Raw genomic sequence first — 19,203 nt, 5'->3', positions numbered from 1 at the left:
CAATCATCAGGAAAGCATGTTGGCTCTACACTTAAAATCTTATCATTGTCCATAGCTACCACCCAGTCTCACTGGATTTCTGCCATAATCCCCCAACTGATCCCCTTGTTTCCATCCTACAGTTTATTCTCACTACCATGGTCAATGTGAACCTTTCAAAATATAAGTGAGATCATGTCATTAACCAAAATCCTATAATAGCTCCCCATTTCACACAAAATAAAAGCAAAAGCCTTTACAATGGCCTACCATGAATGCTTGATACCTCTCTAAACTAATCAATTGCTTCTCTTCCCCTTGCTCACTCCACTCCAGCTACCCTAGCCTCCTGATTTTTTCCTCCACTTGCCAAGAACTTTCCTACCTTCAGGCCTTTGCTCTGGCTCTAATCTCTACCTGAAATGCCTCCTGCAATAATAACTTACCCTCAACGTGCTGCTATAAAAATAAAACCAACCTAGAACACCTACCAGAATCCTGATTTCCTTAACTCAAGTGCTTTTTCTTCTCTCCATAGCATTCACTACCTTTAACCATACTACAAAATTAACATAATTATTTTGTTTATTATTTATTAACTGCTTTTCTCTCGTAGAATGTAAGCAACCATCTCTATTGTTGTTATTGTTCAGTGATTTATCCTAAGGGCATGGAATCAGTGCCTAATAGAGAGTACATATTTTAAAAATTGTAAAGGTAATAAACAAATTATCTTAATAGAACATCTTATTCTAATTTTTTTTTACTTCTCTTAATTAAAAAACTCCATTTCTATACTAGTATTAATCAGTGATTGACTGCTTAGACCTCTTAATAATAACAGGTAATATGTATTGAGTATTTGCTATATACCAAGCACACTAAGTACTTTACATGCTTCACAACATTCCTGTGAAATACATGCTACCATTGTCCCCATTTTACATAGAAAGCAAAGTAATTTGCCCAAGGGCACAGCTATTATGAGGAGGGCCAGAATTGGAACCCAGGCAGTATGTATTAGAACATACAGTCTTAATCAATACTCTATTGTACTTTTCACAGATCTTTTGAAGCAGCCCTAGGAAAATAGCCATTTTCACTGAATAAATAATGAATAGTCACATAAAGTTTGAAAGAGAAAGGCATTCATGTTCTAGTGGTGCTAAAACTGAAAGGTAATTTTGAATTGGCTCAACATGGAGAAACAAATAAACCATGAGGAAAAAGGATAGAGCATATGCATAGAAAAAGAAAAGATGAGACTGTGTAACCCCAAAACAGAGTAAACACTGTGTAACCCCAAAACAGAGTAAACCCTGTGTAACCCCAAAACAAGAAGGGCAGACAGAGAGACATTCATTTATAGGAACTTTCAAGTCCTAAGAGAATTATCTGATATCCTGAAATAGGAATCTGTAAGTTGTGTGGGCTTATCATAATTCTATTATTGGAGTGGATTTCTGCTATCTAACATAAAACCATCTCTAACTAAAACAATATCCATGTTACTATGGACCTCCTGTAAAAATCTCAATTTTTGTTAGGATGAAACAATTAAATCAATATGGAAGGCAGTACAATACAGTAGAAGTGAATAGGTTTTGGGAAAAAAACCTAGATTTACAAGTATCATTTCTACCAGGTTTGCTGGCTGTATGGCCTCAGGCAATCTCCCTGGACTTTAATTAGGCAGTCTATAAAGTGGGAATAATAACACATGCCCAGCCTGCTTCAAATGTTACTGTACTAACTGAAATCGAATTTGTGAGTGGGCTTTGAAGAATATAAACTGCTCCACAAATGTTACCTATTATGATGATGATTCCAGATGTGAACTCACTTTAGTTACTCATAAAGAAGGATATGTCTTCTCTTTCCAAAGGTAGATAGTATAATTATTCAAAGTGTGTCTGGTTGGTAATTAAAAAAATCACTTTATGTGTTGTGTCTATACATGTACACAGCACTATAATAGCCAAAACAAAAGCGTATGAATGTTTCTTCATTCATATGCAAAGATATTGAAAGTATAGTTCCCTAAAAACACCCAAAGACTAAGGAATAACATTTAGTATTCAATGAAATGGTGCCAAGAATTACATGGTTCTTCCTTGATAACCTCATATTGGTTCTTTCTATTATTACCTGACCTGTACAGTGTTTCCTGAAACCCAAGCTGAGAAGTTAGGCCTTTCTCTTAAAATGTCACAGTAAACCAATGGCACAGCCAGAATTGAACTCAAGATTCTTCTGAGGTCAAAGCTATTTCTATCAGACCATGTTCTTGCTATGCTACTTGTTATAACATTGTTAAGAGACTGCTAAATTGAATGACATAAAAACAGTTACATGAAGAGTTATAATGAAGAGATAGTTCACAAAACAATAAACTTCCCATCCAGAGAAAGAAAACACTATAATCTAACAAAAGGAGGAGGACTTCCTAATTTTCACTCCAACTTTCCTTTTCTGTAACCTTCTTGATTATAAAGGAAGTTAGCTATTTTTCAGATACATAAAAGCAAATGCCTAATATTTCTGTACCAGGCAATAGAAAGGAAGCTTTGTAAAATGAGGGGATTATCCTAAATAAAGTCTAAGGTAATTTTCAATTGAAAGAAAAGTTTGCTATAAGTAGAACTCAATCACAATTCATCTTATAATTTTTTTTATCTTAATTCAGAGAAAGAGAAAATAACTCCAAAATTAGAAGTAAATGCCCACCTGGCTTCCAGCTGTCTTTACCTATATGTCAGTATCATTAACCTTTTACTGCACTTCACCATAATCCTTGACAGTGTACATTTTAAATGTCAATTTTTTCCTAGAGTAACTGACTTCCAAACTGCACCACCTCTATAGGTAAAACAGATGGCAAACAGCCTTTCCCTTTCCTTGTAAAAAAATTCTTCTAAACTCCTCTCATTTTAGGCACTATAACATCCAGTGAAAAACAGATTGAGGTTACTATGCAATCTTGAGTTTCTAAGAGAGAGAACTTCACATCTTTCTAAATTTTAGAACTACACACCAATAGACCAAATCTCCTTTGCCAAGGTACTACATTCAATATATGTAAAATATCCCTCCTCTGAGATTCCATAAACCTCCACAGAAATGTGACTATTGCCTTTTCTGCACATTTCCTTGATCCCAAATATCTAGTCCTTTTGCAAACAAATTACAAGCTGATAAAGAGTAATTTACCTTTCATACACATGAGATATCTTAAAAATAAAGACTTAGTCTGACACTAACCAAGAACTATGATTGCAATATCCTTGGCATCGATAACTGATGCAAGCAAAATGTGATTTCATATTCTACATTGTACATGAACTGCCATTCACTTGATTGGAACCTGATGCTCAATATATTCTACAAACAAAAATATTTGTATATAATCAATGGCAGGTAATAGAAATGTATTCTAACAACTTCAGAAAGGAAAACCAGTTAAGCTAGTGAAAACAATAAAAGAGAAAAACAACTGTTTTAGAAAAAATGAATAAATTTTTCAAAGGTGACCAAAGAAAAGAACAAGAGATTTCATTTTGCACTTTCACCATTAGGAGCCTATCAGGAAGGGCATGTAGAAAGTTATAACGAATTCAGACATAAGGCCCAGAGCTTAGGACATCTGTTCACATATTGGCTTGGATGACTTCATTAGGAGCAGGTTTACCTCAGTAAGCCCAATATTCTTCCTTTTAATGACATTCTGCAGAGAATTGCTTAGAGTCCTGGTCAGCAACAGGTTTGTTGATTTACGAATCATGTCATCAATTTCAGTTGAGCTGAAAGAGAAGCACTAAAAGTCAGTCATAGCAGGTAGCACAATTATTTCGGCAAACAAACAGGGTGCCAGTGGTAGTTGTGGTAATAATAATAAAATAATAATAGCAGCAGCAAATATTTATTGTAAGTCAGAAAAAGTACTATAATAAACTCTCCTAGCTTTTGTTGGCTGAAAAAAATATAGTTTGCCTTCATTTTTGAAAATTGTTTTTCTGTCTATAGAATTCTGGCTTTTTTAAATTTTTTTTTATTTCTTTGAGTGTTTTAAGGATGTCACTCCATTTCCTCTGGCTTGCATAGTTTCAGAAAATAAGTCTATTATAATTCTTATCATTATATTATCATGTAATTTTTACTTTTGGGAATGCCTTCTAAACATTCTTTACCTTTCATTTTCACCAGTTTGAACATGATGTCTTTAAATATTTGTTTGTTTCTTGTTGTTGCTATTATTTATCTGAATTGGGGTTCTCAAAATCTTGAATTTCTTGTTTGATGCCTTTCATTATTTTTTTGAATACTCTCAGCCACTTTCTTTTAAAGTATTTATTATTCCCAGTTCTCTCAGTCTTCTACTTTAATCTACCATTTGAAATTGCCCTACAGATCTTGGTTCTATCTCTTTCACCTTTTCTTCTAGGTTCTATATTGTAATGCTAGCTCACAGTATACTGTTAACAATACATTAAGACTTTAGTTGTTTTTGTCTTTCTCACATGTGTGGTAGTTACACCTTTCCTATTCTGCCACAGGTGCAGGAGTCTATCCCCTTAGAGGGACCAGTCCCATCATGGTTTTCAGACTACTTAGTTTCCTGGTGACTTCGCCTCTCTGATGAGTTCCAAAAAAGTTTTAATTTTGTAGCTTCTCCGTTTTTTTTCCCCCTGCATTGTTACATAGGAAGCAACAGTCATTCTAGTCTTATATACTGTAGACATAAACAGAAGTATTTCATAGTAATTTGCTTTAAAAAATGCCGTGCGTGTACACATATTCACATGGAAGCAAGATTAAAAGAAAAAATAAAACATATAAGAAGTGTTATTACTATGTGGTAGAGTTTTGGGTCATTTACATTGTTCCTCTTTGTACTGTTCTTTATCTCCTGAATTCTTTACAAACATCTAATTTTACTGATATAATGTGAAACAGGATCTCTCATATATGTATGTGGGTGTGTATATATTCTATTTTTTTAAGATGAGTATGAATGCTAGAACAGTATTTTACCATAGAAATGCCATGTGTTTGCTATTTTAAAAAAATCTTTCTTTCAAAAAGAAAGTTTTGTGTATTCAAAATTTATGCAATTACAAATTTTGTCAATGTGCATAATGCTTTTTGGCCTCTTCTGTCTAGTGTAAAAGAGAAAATTAAGAGAATAATTATTCTTAAAGCTGCATTAAAATCTGAATGCAGCGGTTTCTCTTGTTTTGAGAGCCTGCATGTAAAAGAAATAATTGTTTTATACAAATTTTCTCATGTTTCATGTTAGCCTCCACTACAAAACAGATATGACTGACAAAGCAATCTGTCACTCCAGGTTATAAGCTAAACATATTCCACGATATAAGATAAATGCCAACTGAAGAGTAAAAGGCATCTTTTTCTAAAATCCCCGAGTTAAATATTTTATTTAAATTTTAAATGTGAAAAATATTAAAGGAAGTTTTCAGGCAAAAACTTAACATATTCAGGCAAGAAAAAGGCATCTGACATTATCCCATTACTAATATTATTCCTTTACCATATTACCTTTCTTCCAAAAGAAGATAGAAAAAGTAATTTTGCAATCAACTTGTAATGATTTATCTACAATAATATACCTAACATAACCTACAGACAATTATCTAATATAAGGTCATTTATATTAATGAAGTGGAGACTAGGCAGATGGGGGATGGAAACCCAGGGTAAAAAACACAAACATCCTCATTTGTGTTTGGCTTGGCTTCTATGTTGCTCCAGCACTTATTAATTAATTGTTCAGCTTCTTAATTAGACTAGGTACTCCTTGAAGACAGGGACCACATTTTCATCATCTTAATTATTTCTATACTGAGGAGCAGCTGCCAAATAACACATTAGCCAAAATGTATGGTGAAAAAACCAATACATGAATAAAGAAACAAAGGAGCCTATACTCTAGGATATACAGAAAACATACATATACGAGTAGAGCAATAATGTTTCCAAAGGATTTTATCTGATACTCCCCTTTTGGCCTTAACATTTCATTAAGTAAAATGTTAAAATTAGTATTTTTTGCTCATTTTTTTTTCTTTAGAGATGGGGGTCCTGCTATGTGGCCCAGGCTGGTCTGAACTCCTGGATTCAAGCGATCCTCCTGCCTCAGCCTCCCAAAGTGCTGGGATTACAAAAATGAGCCACTGCATCCAGTCTACCATTTTCTGGTAAATTATCTTTAATAGAAAGTGTTGAAATGCAAATCTATAAAGAGCAAGATAGATAATATAAATTTTCAAAATTATTCAAAAGTTACCAATCTTCCCTTTCATCATGACTATATAAATATAGCAGTGCTATGCATTGAAAAGCTAATTATTAAGATTTCCAAAATCAGAGCTGATGGGACTATCAAAAGTTTTTCAGAATATGTAAATATATGAAGTCACAATCTTAACATTGATTACATTTCTACTATTTTATATTATACCTTAGATGAAGATCTTCTGAAAACTTCAGACAAGCGTAGATAAATTCTTTAATTTGGTTGTAAACTTTTGGCACAAATTCAGAGAAAGGAAACTTTTTTGGAAATGGTTGCTGTCAATGGAAGAAGTAATGAAATCAAGTCACAAACCAAGGAACATTGAAGATATTTATAAATTATTTAGGTTGCAAAGAGAACATTCTTCTACATTATGAATTGTCTCCTTAACAACCTCAAATATAAGAAAATATCTCCCAAAGTTTTCTGATATTAAAAAGACAAAAATTTTAATAAAACAATAATTCAAATGTCCTTCATCATGGAAAGAGATAAACAAATTGTGTTACCTACTCAGAAATAAAAAGGAATGAACAATGATACATGCAACAATTTGGATGAATCTCAAAAGCATCATGTCATATCAAAGAAGTTAGTCTCAAGAAGTTATATACTATACAATTCCATTTACATGGCATTCTGAAAAAGGCAAAAGTAGATGCACAGAGCCCAGCTTTCTGGTGTCCTGGGGCTGGGTTAAGGGAGGGAATTACAAAGGGGCATCATTAAATAAATTTTTTTTTTTGTATAATAGGCCTATTTGGTATCAACATTGTGGTAATGGATACATAACTCAATACATTGTCAAAATCAGCAGAATTGTATATCACAAAGGGTAAATTTTATGTTGCTGGGGAAAATGTCTTTAAATTATAATAAAAACAAGTATTTCAAAGTGCAAACTGAATTAGAACATCCACAGTAATCCTCCAAACACTTCAGAGGTAATAGGACCCAAAGCCATCTGCTGATTCCCAAATCAGGAAATTCTGGTCTTCCCCAAAAAGAGTCCTTCATTGTCAGAAAGGTGATTAAAGTGAAAAAAAAAGAAAAGAAAAGAAAAAGAAAAAGAAAAAAGAATCCTTTGAAATTGTTTTAGAGTTCTAACCCATTGAGTTGAAGGCACAGCTTTCAATGAAACTGATCCAATGAAAGCTTTTAAGAGGATGCCAAAACAACCAGAGAAGTTTAAAGTATTCCTTACCTTTTCCAGTTCTATATCTTGAAATGGGAATTGTCCTACCACCTTTTTGTACATCTCTTCACTTGTTACTGGTATAGGACTATAGTTGTCAGAATCAAGTATGTTTCTACAAATGGAAGGACAGACAAAGGAAATGGAAGGATAGACAAAGCAGGGTGGGGGAGGGGAGGGAAAGGGAGGGAAGGTGGGTTAATCACAAATACTTTTCTGATGAACTCCAATCTTAATATATATAACACAACCCAAAATGAACGTTTCCCAGTCCCTATTATATCCCTTCCACAATATAGCTATTTGGTTTTGGATTTAAAGAAGACAAAAATAAAACTATCCTCTGAAACAAATGGACCACAATTATAAATATATGTCTTAGGATTAGAGATTTACAAATAGGACAGAACGTATCAATGTAAGTAAGAAGTAAACAACAAAAGAATGTGTGCTCTAGAAGGGGCAAAGAGATTTTTCTGTTTGGTTTAATATGATATATAAATGTACATTATTATTATTATTATTATTATTATTATTATTAGAGACAGGGTCTCGCTCTGTCACCCAGGCTGGATTTCAGTGGCATGATCACAGCTCACTGTAACCTCAAACTCTGGGGCTCAAGCAGTCCTCCCACCATAGCCTCCCAAGTAGCTGAAACTACAGTTGCTCACCACCCACCGGGGTAATTTTTTAAGTTTTTGTAGAGATGGACTCTTGCTATGTTGTCCAGGATGGTTGCAAACTCCTGGCTTCAAGGCATCTTCCCGCCTTGGCTCCCAAAGTGCTGGGATTACAAGCATGACCCACTGCATCTGGCCCATTGGTAAGGTTTTTAAAATCATGTTCTATTCTAACTTTCAAAATTGCAAATAGAGTAACTTCCATAATAAATTCAAACTATTTCATTTACTTTACCTACTGTTCTATGTCAAGAATGACTTTTTTTAAATCTATAGGTTCTCTCTCCGTAAATAAACTGGGCATTTTCTAATAGTAGGGACCATACTACCAAAATCAAAACAGAAGACTCACTGAAGGCATCAGATCAGAGCATCTAAGACTATGGATATATCATGTTATTAATTTTCAAATATCCTATAGAGGTAACAGTCCCTTAAATACAATTATACCATTAGCTAAATCTAAGTTTTAGAAATATTTATATTAATATACAGATAAATTGGACTAAGTGATGATAGAGATATGTTCATAAACCATGAAGAATAAGAGTAAAGGAACAATGTAAGATCTTAAAGCTGTAAGAGTTTGAAAACAGGACAAACCAATCAGGGAAAGGGGTCTTGCAAGAGGCAGTATAATCACTTAAAGTAAAGGGGAGTAAAGGTATAAAAAGAGAAAAAAAGTCAAATGAGTTGACCTGGGTTATATGCCAAGAGCACAGTCCGAGAAGACATCTGTGAGTGACAGATGTGACAGAATAACTTTCTTATTATTGTATGCATGTTGCAATAACTACTTAAATAACAGGCTTCAAATGCTGGGCTATTACATGCCCCTTTGCTGTGTGTAGAGAGGGAAGATGATGAGGAAGAACATGAGTGAGTCATCAAAACCAATTTTCCAAAAGCCTAAATTATTCCTAAGTGCTCAAATGCTTCTTAGTATAATTAAGTTGTAGACTAGGCATGAACCTCAAAGTGAAAAACAAATATCAGAAGAAGATGACACCAAGATGATCTGAATGACATGAACCAAGGAATCTGACATTTATCGAAGGAAACAAAAAGGAAAAACAGAGTTTGGTGACTTCCCACTACAGTAGACACTAATACACTGAGACTGGATATCTTGGGAACATAATTTTGGACGTTCTAACAGTTTCTTTGAATTCTGGATCATAACCTAGAGTAGCTACAAAATATAAGCAACATACACTTGTTGCCTACTACATCTGAAAACCTTTGTGCATAAATACATGTATGCATACTAATGCACATGAACACATACACATATGACTACAGATAATTTCTCACCTGAAAATACCTGTCCACTTCTTTAGCAGAGTTTCACTATATTGATCTCTGATTTCTAACAGCATGTCAAAAAGCTGATTTACAGGGAAACCATACACCTGAAACAAAATAAGAAAATCACTTCAGTTTCTAAGGAAGGAGGTTTTTTTTGTTTTGTTTTGTTTTGTTTTTTGTTTTTGGCAAAATGAGAGGGATAAGATACTGAAAAAAATTACATTCTTTGAATAGCAAATTAAATAAAACCATGATGGTAGAATCTTTCATTCACACCTAATATCTAGCATTTATCTCTTAAGAATTAAATATACCCAGTAAAATGTTTAAGCCAGTGAGAAAAAGATGAAAATTAAAATCTATATATAAAGGGCATAATATCAGCTAAGTCCTCCCTACAACCCCTCCTATAAGTCCTAATACCTATAGTAAGAGTTCACAGAAGGGAGAGAAAGTAAAAATTCTTCGAATCTCATCCACTTCTAATGCTATTCTGTTAGATATAATATGTGGTTCAAATCAACCATCATTATTCAAGATGGTAGTTAAAGAAACTGCAGACTAACTCAAGTGCCATATATGAATTAAAAACATTGTGAAAAACTAATATAGTCAGTGGTTCAATTAATTGATTTGATATGAGAGAAAAAAAGGAGGTGGAAACTACATATGAAAACATAATGGCTCAGGGTAAAGCTCAGGAAATGCTATGAAGACATAAAAATACCTAGTTCCTAGGAAAATAATAAACTCAACTTAAAACTAAAAGGGAAGTTATCCAAGCTTATGTAGATTTTTTTCTTTGTTCATTTTTGTTGTTGCTGTTTTTCTTCTGTTTGTTTGTTTGTTTGTTTGTTTGTTTGTTTTAAGACGAAGTTTCACTCTGTCACCCAGGCTGGAGTGCAATGGCACTATCTCAGCTCACTGCAACCTCCGCCTCCCAAGTTCAAGAAATTCTGCTACCTCAGCCTCCCAAGTAGCTGGGATTACAGGTGCTTACCACCACACCTGGCTAATTTTTGCATTTTTACTAAAGATAGGGATCCACCATGTTGGCCAGGCTGGTCTCAACCTCCTAACCTCAAGCGCTCAGCCCACCTCAGCCACCCAAAGTGCTGAGATTACAGGCATGAGCTACCACGCCCAGCCAGAATTTTTTTTTTTTTTTTTGAGACAGTCTCTCTATCACCCATGCAGGAGTGCAATGGCGAGATCATAGCTCACCACAGGCTTGAACTCCTAAGCTCAGGCAATCCTCTCACCTCCATCTGGGACTACAGGAATGTGCTACCACTCCCTGCTGATTTTTTATGTTTTTATTTTTTGTATAGGTGGAGTCTCACTATATTTCTGAGGCTAGTCTTGAACTCCTGGACTCAAGCAATTCTCCTGCCTCAGGCTTCCAAACAGTGAGGATTACAGGCAAAAGCCACCAGACCCAGTCAAGAAAAAGGTTTAGAGCTGATGAAATACTAATCTAGATGAGCATATGTAAACAGAAGTCACATACCTGAAGTGTGTCAGCAAAAAGCACAATGAGATTCTTCAAATCTAACACAAGGTTTGGATCAGAGCAGTAAGACTAAAGTAAATAAATGAAAGACAAAGAAGGAAAAATATGTTAATAGTAAAATGAAATTAAATTTTTATTTATTTAATTGTTTAATGCTTTATCTGGCAAATTATTTACCTGGTAAATTCTTTCCCTAGAAATCATTCAACACTTTCCTGGTACAAGGTAACACCAGATTCAGTCAGGGAACAGCTGAACACAGCAAGTTCAATAACCATGATCTATATTTTCAACACTTAGGAATTTGAAAATGCACTTCTAAATAACTCTTTCGTTAAAGAAGAAAACCAAATTAACACATTTTAAAATGAACAACAATAAAAAACTTCATATCAAAAACTATGTTATGTGGCTAAAACCATTTTCAAAATAAGTTTATATCTATGTAAACATTACAAAACACAAAAGATGAAAATAAACAAACTAAGCACTGAACTCATGAAACTACGGGGGAAAGCCAATGAACCATAAGTAAATGAGAGAATAAAATTAAATTAAAAACAGAAACTAATGAAATTAAAAATGATATGGAAGACTTTATTAAATGAAACAAAGACCAAGTTAAAAATAAAATCAATAAAATAAACAAATCTTAGACAAAACTGATTAAATAATACAGAGAAAATAACTCTAAACAACATAAGAAATAACACATTTAAAGCAGTTAATAGAGGGAAATGTATAGCACTAAATGCCCACAAGAGAAAGCAGGAAAGATCTAAAATTGACACCCTAACATCACAATTAAAAGAACTAGAGAAGCAAGAGCAAACACATTCAAAAGCAAGCAGAGGGCAAGAAATAACTAAGATCAGAACAGAACTGAAGGAGATAGAGACACAAAAAACCCTTCAAAAAAATCAATGAATCCAGGAGCTGGTTTTTTGAAAAGATCAACAAAATTGATAGACTGCTAGCAAGACTAATAAAGAAGAAAAGAGAGAAGAATCAAATAGACACAAAAAAAAATGATAAAGGGGATATCACCACAGATCCCACAGAAATACAAACTACCATCAGAGAATACTATACACGGCTCTACGCAAATAAACTAGAAAATCTAGAAGAAATGGATAAATTCCTGGACACATACATCCTCCCAAGACTACACCAGGAAGAAGTTGAATCCCTGAATAGACCAATCACAGGCTCTGAAATTGAGGCAATAATTAATAGTCTACCAACCAACAAAAGTCCAGGACCAGAAAGATTAACAGCCGAATTCTACCAGAGGTACAAGGAGGAGATGGTATCATTCCTTCTGAAACTATTCCATTCAATAGAAAAAGAGGGAATCCTCCCTAACTCATTTTATGAAGCCTGCATCATCCTGATAACAAAGCTTGGCAGAAAAAAAAGAGAGAATTTTAAACCAATATCCCTGGTGAACATTGATGCAAAAATCCTCAATGAAATACTGGCAAACCGAATCCAGCAGCACATCAAAAAGCTTATCCACCATAATCAAGTCGGCTTCATCCCTGGGATGCAAGTCTGGTACAACATAAGCAAATCAATAAACGTAATCCAGCATATAAAGAGAACCAAAGACAAAAACCACATGATTATCTCAATAGATGCAGAAAAGGCCTTTGACAAAATTCAGCAGCCCTTCATGCTAAAAACTCTCAATAAATTCGGTATTGATGGGACGTATCTCAAAACAATAAGAGCTATTTATAAGAGACCCACAGCCAATATCATACTGAATGGGCAAAAACTGGAAGCATTCCCTTTGAAAATTGGCACAAGACAGGGATGCCCTCTCTCACCACTCCTGTTCAACATAGTGTTGGAAGTTCTGGTCAGGGCAATCAGGCAGGAGAAAGAAATAGAGGGTATTCAGTTAGGAAAAGAGGAAGTCAAATTGTCCCTGTTTGCAGATGACATGATTGTATATTTAGAAAACTCCATCGTCTCAGCCCAAAATCTCCTTAAGCTGATGAGAAACTTCAGCAAAGTCTCGGGATACAAAATAGATGTGCAAAAATCACAAGCATTCTTATACCCCAATAACAGACAAACAGAGAGCCAAATCATGACTGAACTCGCATTCACAATTGCTTCAAAGAGAATAAAATACCTAGGAATCCAACTTACAAGGGATGTGAAGGACCTCTTCAAGGAGAACTACAAACCACTGCTCAACGAAATAAAAGAGGACACAAACAAATGGAAGAACATTCCATGCTCATGGATAGGAAGAATCAATATCCTGAAAATGCCCATACTGCCCAAGATAATTTACAGATTCAATGCCATCCCCATCAAGCTACCAATGACTTTCTTCACATAATTGGAAAAAACTACTTTAAAGTTCATATGGAACCAAAAAAGAGCCCACATTGCCAAGACAATCCTAAGCCAAAAGAACAAAGCTGGAGGCATCACGCTACCTGACTTCAAACTATACTACAAGGCTACAGTAACCAAAACAGCATGGTACTGGTACCAAAACAGAGATATAGACCAATGGAACAGAACAGAGCCCTCAGAAGAAACACCACACATCCAGAACCATCTGTTCTTTGACAAACCTGAGAAAAACAAGCAATGGGGAAAGGATTCCCTATTTAATAAATGGTGCTGGGAAAACTGGCTAGTCATATGTAGAAAGCTGAAACTGGATCACTTCCTTACACCTTATAGAAAAATTAAATCAAGATGGATTAAAGACTTAAATGTTAGACCTAAAACCATAAAAACCCTACAAGACAACCTAGGAAATACCATTCAGGACATAGGCATGGGCAAGGACTTCATGTCTAAAACACCAAAAGCAATGGCGACAAAAGCCAAAATTGACAAATGGGATCTAATCAAACTTAAGAGCTTCTACACAGCAAAAGAAACTACCATCAGAGTGAATGGGCAACCTACAGAATGGGAGAAAATTTTTGCAATTTCCTCATCTGACAAAGGGCTAATATCCAGAATCTACAAAGAATTCAATCAAATTTACAAGGGAAAAAAAAAAAAAAGATCAAAAAGTGGGCAAAGGATATGAACAGACACTTCTCAAAAGAAGACATTTATGTAGCCAACAGACACATGAAAAAATGCTCATCATCACTGGCCATCAGAAAAATGCAAATCAAAACTACAATGAGATACCATCTCACACCAGTTAAAATGGTGATCATTAAAAAGTCAGGAAACAGGTGCTGGAGAGGATGTGGAGAAATAGGAACACTTTTACACTGTTGTTGGGACTGTAAACTAGTTCAACTATTGTGGAAAACAGTGTGGCGATTCCTCAAGGATCTAGAACTAGAAATATCATTTGACCCAACCATCCCATCACTGGGTATATACCCAAAGGATTATAAATCGTGCTACTATAAAGACACATGCACACGTATGTTTATTGCGGCACTATTCACAACAGCAAAGACTTGGAACCAACCCAAATGTCCATCAATGATAGGACTGGATTAAGAAAATGTGGCACATATACACCATGAAATACTATGCAGCCATAAAAAAGGATGAATTCATGTCCTTTGTAGGGACATGGATGAAGCTGGAAACCATCATTCTCAGCAAACTATTACAAGGACAAAAAAAAACCAAACACTGCATGTTCTCAGTCATAGGTGGGAATTGAACAATGAGACCACTTGGACATAGGAAGGGGAACATCACATACTGGGGCCTATTATGGGGTGGAGGGAGGGGGGAGGGATAGCATTAGGAGATATACCTAATGTAAATGACGAGTTAATGGGTGCAGCACACCTACATGGCACATGTATACATATGTAACAAATCTGCAAGTTGTGCACATGTACCCTAGAACTTAATTAAAAAATTAAATAAATAAAAATCAAAACCTTACCATAAAGAAAAAATATATAAGAAATACAAAAGAGACAATAAGTACAGAGGAAAATAAAAATTACAAATAATGTCCATGTATAACCTCCTATCTACAAATCAGAAAAGTTAACTGACATGGAAAATAAACTCTGTGGGCAGGATACAAAAATGTGTATGTCATTTTTGTAAAAGTTCATTGATTTTGTTATTCAAATTCTTTAATTATAATTTTTGTTACTTGCTCTCTCATTGATCGCTCAAGTCCTGAAACAGGTGTTTTTTTTTTTTTTTTTTTTTTTTTTTGAGACAGAGTCTCGCTCTGTCGCCCAGGCTGGAGTGCAGTGGCGCAATCTTGGCTCACTGCAAGCTCCGCCTCCCGGGTTCACGCCATTCTCCTGCCTCAGCCTCCTGAGCAGCTGGGACTACAGGCGCCCACCACCGCGCCCGGCTAATTTTTTGTATTTTTAGTAGAAATGGGGTTTCACCGTGGTCTCGATCTCCTGACCTTGTGATCCGCCCGCCTCGGCCTCCCAAAGTGCTGGGATTACAGGCGTGAGCCACCGCGCCCGGCGAAACAGGTGTTTTGAATTCTCCCGTAATTATGCAGCTTGTCTGTGTCTCTTCCCATTACTAACAGTTTTTGTTTTACACATATTGATGCTTCCTTATAAATGGGCTATTACCTTTTCATTAGATTAAAACTAGTATTAATACAAAATACCCCTCTCCTATCCTGTTTTAAGATCTTCAAATTCATTTCTACTTTCCTTGTAGAATATCACCACTTCTGCTTCCCCTTCTTTATTTTCAATCTTTTCAGCTAATCTTAATTTATGAATATCTCCTATAAACATAGTATAAAACTTTTTAATGCTTTGTCATTTCCTAGTGATATGGTTTGGATATTCATCCCCTCCAAATCTTACATTAAAATATGATCCCCAGTGTTGAAGGTGGCACCTAGTAGGAGGTGTTTGGATCTCTCATGAATAGCCTACTGCCCTCCCCTGAGGTAATGAGTTCATGTGGGAGTTAGTTGTTTAAGGAGCCTGGCAAACCCACCCCTTGCCCTTGCTCCCTGTCTCACAATGTGACACACTAACTCCCCTTTGCCTTTTACCATGACTCTAAGCTTCCTGAGGACCTCACCAGAAGCAAATGCTGGCACTATACTTCATGTACAGCCTGCAGAACCTTGGGCAAAATAAACCTCTTTTCTTTACAAATTACCCAGTCTCAAGTATTACTTTTAGCAACACAAACGGATTGATAAACCTGGGATTACTGACATTTACAAACCTACTCAAGCCACTTTTCGGTACGCTTTTTAAAATTTCCATTAGTGTTTTTATTGGGTCAGCTCTGTTTAATTATCTTTTCGTGGTTAATAAATTATATCCTTTTTACCCATTATTTACTGAAAGTAAAATTTGGAGTCTTCATTAAAACAACAACAACAACAAAACACTTTTTTCCCCCCTCACAGGGTTTCACTCTGTCACCCAGCCTGGAGTGCAGTGGCAGGATCACAGTTCACTGCAGCCTCGACCCCCTGGGTTCAGGCAATCCTCTCACCTCAGCACCCCCAAGTAGCTGGGGCTATAGGCACAAGCCACCACACCTGGTTAATTTTTTTTGTTTTTTGTAGAGATGGGGTTTCATTATGTTGCCCATGCTGGTCTCAAACTACTGGGCTCAAGCAATCCACTTGCCTTGGCCTCCCAAAGTACTGAAATAACAGGCATGAGCCACCACGCTTGGCCTAAAAAAACTTAAACATGATGTCTCTCCTTTTGTAGGAATTAATAGCATTAATTACAAATAATAATACATTATTTAGATTTATCTATGAATTGTACTAATTTTGGCATACATTTTATTTAATCCTATCTCATCTGATATTTTGCATTTTGTTTTTATTTTTTGAATAAGAAGCTCTTAAAGATAGGATAGGTAAAGAGGCTGGGCGTGGTGGCTCATGCCTGTAATCCTGGCTCTTTGGAATGCCAAGGCTGGCAGATCACCTGAGGTCAGAAACTCCAGGCCAGCCTGGCCATTATGGAGAAACCTTATCCTCACTAAAACTACGAAACTTAGCTGGGCATGGTGGCATATGCCTGTGGTCCCAGCTACTCATGAGGCTGAGGCACGAGAATTGTTTGAACCCAGGAGGCAGAGGTTGCAGTGAGCAGAGATTGCACCACTGCACCCTACCCCAGGCAACAAAGCAAGATTATATATCAAAAATAAAAATAAATATAAATATAGGATGGGTAAAGAGTAAACTTTGAATCCTCACGTTTAAAAATGCTTTTATTTTGCCCTCTCACTAAAATATAAAATTTCCAATATAAAAAAATTGTCTCCTGTCATTTACCCTGTTTGACACTCAATGTATCCTTCCAACTTTAAGAATCTGCTCTTTTCACTACACTGGAATTTCCCCTTCTTTTATTTTATTACTACAGTACCCTCTTTTGTCACTGTCTTTCCTTTCTAAATCTCTATTAAATACAACCAAAAGTCTACACCAGCTATCCTTGTTTCTTAACTTTCCCTTCCTATTTCTGTGTCTTTGCTCTCTGTATTTTGGGGTATGCATTTGACTTTATCTTCTTAATCAGCATAATATATGGTCTTATCCATTTAATCTCTGAATATCTCAATTCTTATCATCATAAACTTCTAAGAGGCCAATTTTTATTTTGGATTCATACCATCCTTTGGCTTGCTTCCATCATTTCTGCCCTGTTATAATATCTTGGATATCTTAAGGAATCTCTCACTTGCTCTTGGCTTTTGTATTAGTTTGAAATATTATGTAATAATTGTAGTGTGCTACAATTGTTATAACTGATGAGCCAATACCAACACAGTATTACTAAACAAAACTCAGAGTTTACATTAGGGTTTACTCTGTGTTATATATTCTATGGGATTTCACATACATAAATATGTTCCACCATTATATTATCATTGAGAACTGTTTTGCTGTCCCCCAAGTACCCTGTGCTCTGCCTATTCATCCCATCCCTCCCTCTCCCAACTCCCAGGCAACAGGGATAGTTTTCTTTTCTCCATAGTTTTGCCTTTTCCAGAATGTCATACAGTTGGGATCATATAGAATGTAGCCTTTTCAGATTGGCTTCTTTCATTTAGCAATATGCATTTAAGGTTCCTCTGTGTGTTTTCATGGATTGATAGCTCATTTCTTTATATCACTGAATAATATTCCATTATATGAATGTACCACAGTTTGTTCCTCCATTCACCCACTGACAAACATGGTTGCTTCCATGTTTTGGCAGTTATAAACAAGCTGCTATACACATCTGTGTGAAGGTTTTAGTTTTCAATTTATTTGGAAAAACTCCTAGGCATACACCTGCTAGATTATATAGTAAGACGATGTTTAGTTTTGTAAAAAACTGTCAAACTGTCCTCAAAGCTGGCTGTACCGTTTCCATTCCCACTAGCAATGAATAAGAATTCCTGATGCTGCACATTCTCTCAGGCATTTGGTGTTGTTAGTGTTCCGGATTTCCTTGATGACACAGGATGATGAGTATGTTTTTTTTGTTTTTTTTGTTTTTTTTTTGAGACAGGGTCTCACTCTGTCTCCCAGTTTGGAGTGCAGTGGAATGACCATGGCTCACTACAGCCTCAGGTTCCTGGGATCAAGAGATCCTCCCACTTCACGCTCCTGAGTAGCTGGGACCACAGGCACATGCCACCATGTCTGGTTAATTTTTTAATTTTTTTGTGGACGGTATCTCACTACGTTGCCCAGACTAGTTTCAAACTCCTGGGATCAAGTGATCTTCCTGCTTTGGCCTCCCAAAGTGCTGGTGTTACAGGCATGAGCCACCATGCCTGGCTTTTTTCTTGTTTAAGAGTTCATTGTACATTTTGAACACTAGTCCTTCATCAGATATGTGATCTGCAAAGATTTCTCTCAATCTGTAGCTAGCCTTTTCATTCTCCTATATTGTCCTTAATTTGTATCCACCTAAATACTGAGACTTAATCAGTATTTTCTCTCTCAACATTATGAGTGGAAATAAGCCATATGTATAATTTTCTTTCTCGCTTCTTTCATTTAACATTATATTTGTGAAATTCATGAATGCTATTGTATATAGCTATACTTTGGTTATTTTCAGGCTCTATAGTATCCAATGTTTGAGTTTAACCCAGATTATCTATTTTACTATTGATGGACATTTAAGTCATTTCTCATTTTAAAATCCAACAATGCTGGAAAGATATTCTTACATTTTTATTATGGTGTATTATGGCAAATTACTGAAGAGAATATAGTTAGAGAAAAGTT

At 35.5% G+C, this 19,203-nt stretch overlaps 1 protein-coding gene across 5 annotated transcripts in view; it reads right to left on the bottom strand.

The window, feature by feature from the left end:
- EXOC6B (exocyst complex component 6B) overlaps nucleotides 1–19,203 on the bottom strand; it is a 690,744-nt gene that overhangs the window by 356,052 nt on the left and 315,489 nt on the right. For all 5 annotated transcript variants that reach the window (XM_050754407.1, XM_050754408.1, XM_050754410.1 and 2 more), the window contains 5 exons: nucleotides 10,989–11,060; nucleotides 9,485–9,582; nucleotides 7,497–7,602; nucleotides 6,458–6,567; nucleotides 3,668–3,779 (listed from right to left, as the gene is read on the bottom strand). In XM_050754407.1, the coding sequence (XP_050610364.1) occupies nucleotides 3,668–3,779; nucleotides 6,458–6,567; nucleotides 7,497–7,602; nucleotides 9,485–9,582; nucleotides 10,989–11,060 (498 nt within the window). The remainder of the gene's footprint in view (nucleotides 1–3,667; nucleotides 3,780–6,457; nucleotides 6,568–7,496; nucleotides 7,603–9,484; nucleotides 9,583–10,988; nucleotides 11,061–19,203) is intronic.

This window comes from Macaca thibetana, chromosome 13, assembly GCF_024542745.1.
Source record: "Macaca thibetana thibetana isolate TM-01 chromosome 13, ASM2454274v1, whole genome shotgun sequence".
Taxonomy (NCBI): Eukaryota; Metazoa; Chordata; class Mammalia; order Primates; family Cercopithecidae; genus Macaca; species Macaca thibetana.
Note: the sequence above shows the minus strand (reverse complement) of the source record. Positions and strands in the feature narration are given on the sequence as shown.